At 54.4% G+C, this 1512-nt stretch overlaps 2 protein-coding genes across 2 annotated transcripts in view; one reads left to right on the top strand and one right to left on the bottom strand.

The window, feature by feature from the left end:
• The window catches only part of PTSG_05418 (uncharacterized protein), a 9669-nt gene extending 8609 nt beyond the window's left edge, over positions 1-1060 (bottom strand). The window contains exons 1-2 of the mRNA XM_004993935.1: positions 626-1060; positions 195-303 (exon numbers count right to left, since the gene is read on the bottom strand). Of these exons, the coding sequence (XP_004993992.1) occupies positions 195-303; positions 626-846 (330 nt within the window). The 5' untranslated portion in view covers positions 847-1060. The remainder of the gene's footprint in view (positions 1-194; positions 304-625) is intronic.
• Positions 1061-1197: 137 nt separating this feature from the next.
• Positions 1198-1512, top strand: part of PTSG_05417 (ATP-binding domain-containing protein 3) — a gene marked incomplete at its 5' end in the record, with an annotated part of 2196 nt that continues 1881 nt past the window's right edge. The window contains one exon of the mRNA XM_004993934.1: positions 1198-1378. Within this exon, the coding sequence (XP_004993991.1) occupies positions 1198-1378 (181 nt within the window). The remainder of the gene's footprint in view (positions 1379-1512) is intronic.

Here is a 1512-nt window from a genome sequence, read left to right as displayed (position 1 = left end):
ATTTCAGCCACAGAACACGCACGACGCACGACACCATTACAACAAGAACCATCACGCAAAACCCTAGCACACCCACCCGCCCGCATCAGGCCACCTGCATCCATGACACTTCGCACAGCAAATGCCAAAGGCCAGCCAACTCCCACCCCCACCCCTTTCCAATGCATGTGCACGTGCACGTGCGGTCATCCGACCTCGAGATGCGGGCGAAGGCGGCCCATAAACTCCTCGCTGGTGAACTTGCTCCGCGCATAGCCGACAAACACCGACGACCGCGGGATCAGGCTCTTGCGATACATGGTCCTGGGACACAACATCCAACGCGTACGTGCAGTTGAACGTGCAGGTGCATGTAACCGTACAGGCATACACATACACATACACATACACAAACACATACACGTGCACATGCACAAACACATACACGTACATGTACATGTACACACACAAAGGCATGATGAAACACTGGTAAGTGTGCATGTTGTGCTCTGCACGTGTTGTGTGTGTGTGTTGTGTGTGTGTGTGTGTTTTGCTTGCAGGACACACGATGATGCGGAACAACCCTGCTGCACGTCACTCAACGAGCGAAGAAAACACAGCCACGGGTCACACAGGTCAAACGTACCAGAGCGCGGGGTAGACTTTGTTCTTTGCGAGGTCCCCGGAAGCGCCAAGGACGGTGATGACGGTGACTGTGTTGTTCGCGTTTGGCGGCTCATCTTCGTCAAGCTCATCCTGCCGTTCCTCCTCCCGCTTCCGCGCGTGTGTCCTCCTGGCCATGCGTTGCTTGATCTCCTTCTCGGCAGCAAGCCTGGCCTCCTTCAAGGAGTTGTATTGTTCGCTCATGATGACACGTTCTTGAAGCTGAAGCAGTCTAGTGGCGTGTCTATTTGACTTGTTCTTCTGTGCTTGGGTCGTTCTCTTCGCGTCCTGCAGGGTGAGATGTCCGGCCGCAGCACTTCGTGTGCGTCTGTCGCCTTCGGTGGTTTGTCGGGTTGTCTGGGTTTTGGTTGTTGTGCTGATGGTGGGCGGGCCGATCGTGTGCGGTTGCTTGCAAGCTTCACAGCCGAAAAATATATGAAGACTTTCGCTATTCCTCAAGCCGCCCACATTCCCCCTGATTTCAGTCGTCAGCACCACGCTGCCTCTTGTCCTTCCTTCATCATAACACACAGGCAGCGGGCGACGACGAGGACGATGAAGTTGTGTGCGCGGTGCGAGACGAGCCGGGCGGCGATGCGCCGGCCCAAGACGGGCGCTGCGCTGTGCCGGGAGTGCTTCTATGCTGCGTTTGAGGAGGAAGTCCATGAGACCATTGTTTCCGAGAACCTGTTTACACCGGGCGACGTTGTCGCCATTGGCGCGTCTGGCGGCAAAGGTGTGTGTTCGTGTGTGCATTGTGTGTGAATGAATGCATTGTGCTTGTGTGCATTTGTGTGTGTGTATGTGTGTGTGTATTACCTTGTGTGTGTGTATGAATGTATGTATGTATGTATGTATGTCTGTATGTAT

Source organism: Salpingoeca rosetta (assembly GCF_000188695.1).
Source record: "Salpingoeca rosetta unplaced genomic scaffold supercont1.12, whole genome shotgun sequence".
Lineage (NCBI taxonomy): Eukaryota > Choanoflagellata > Craspedida > Salpingoecidae > Salpingoeca > Salpingoeca rosetta.
The sequence above is the reverse complement of the archived record's forward strand: the minus strand, read 5'-3'. Positions and strand labels throughout refer to the sequence as shown.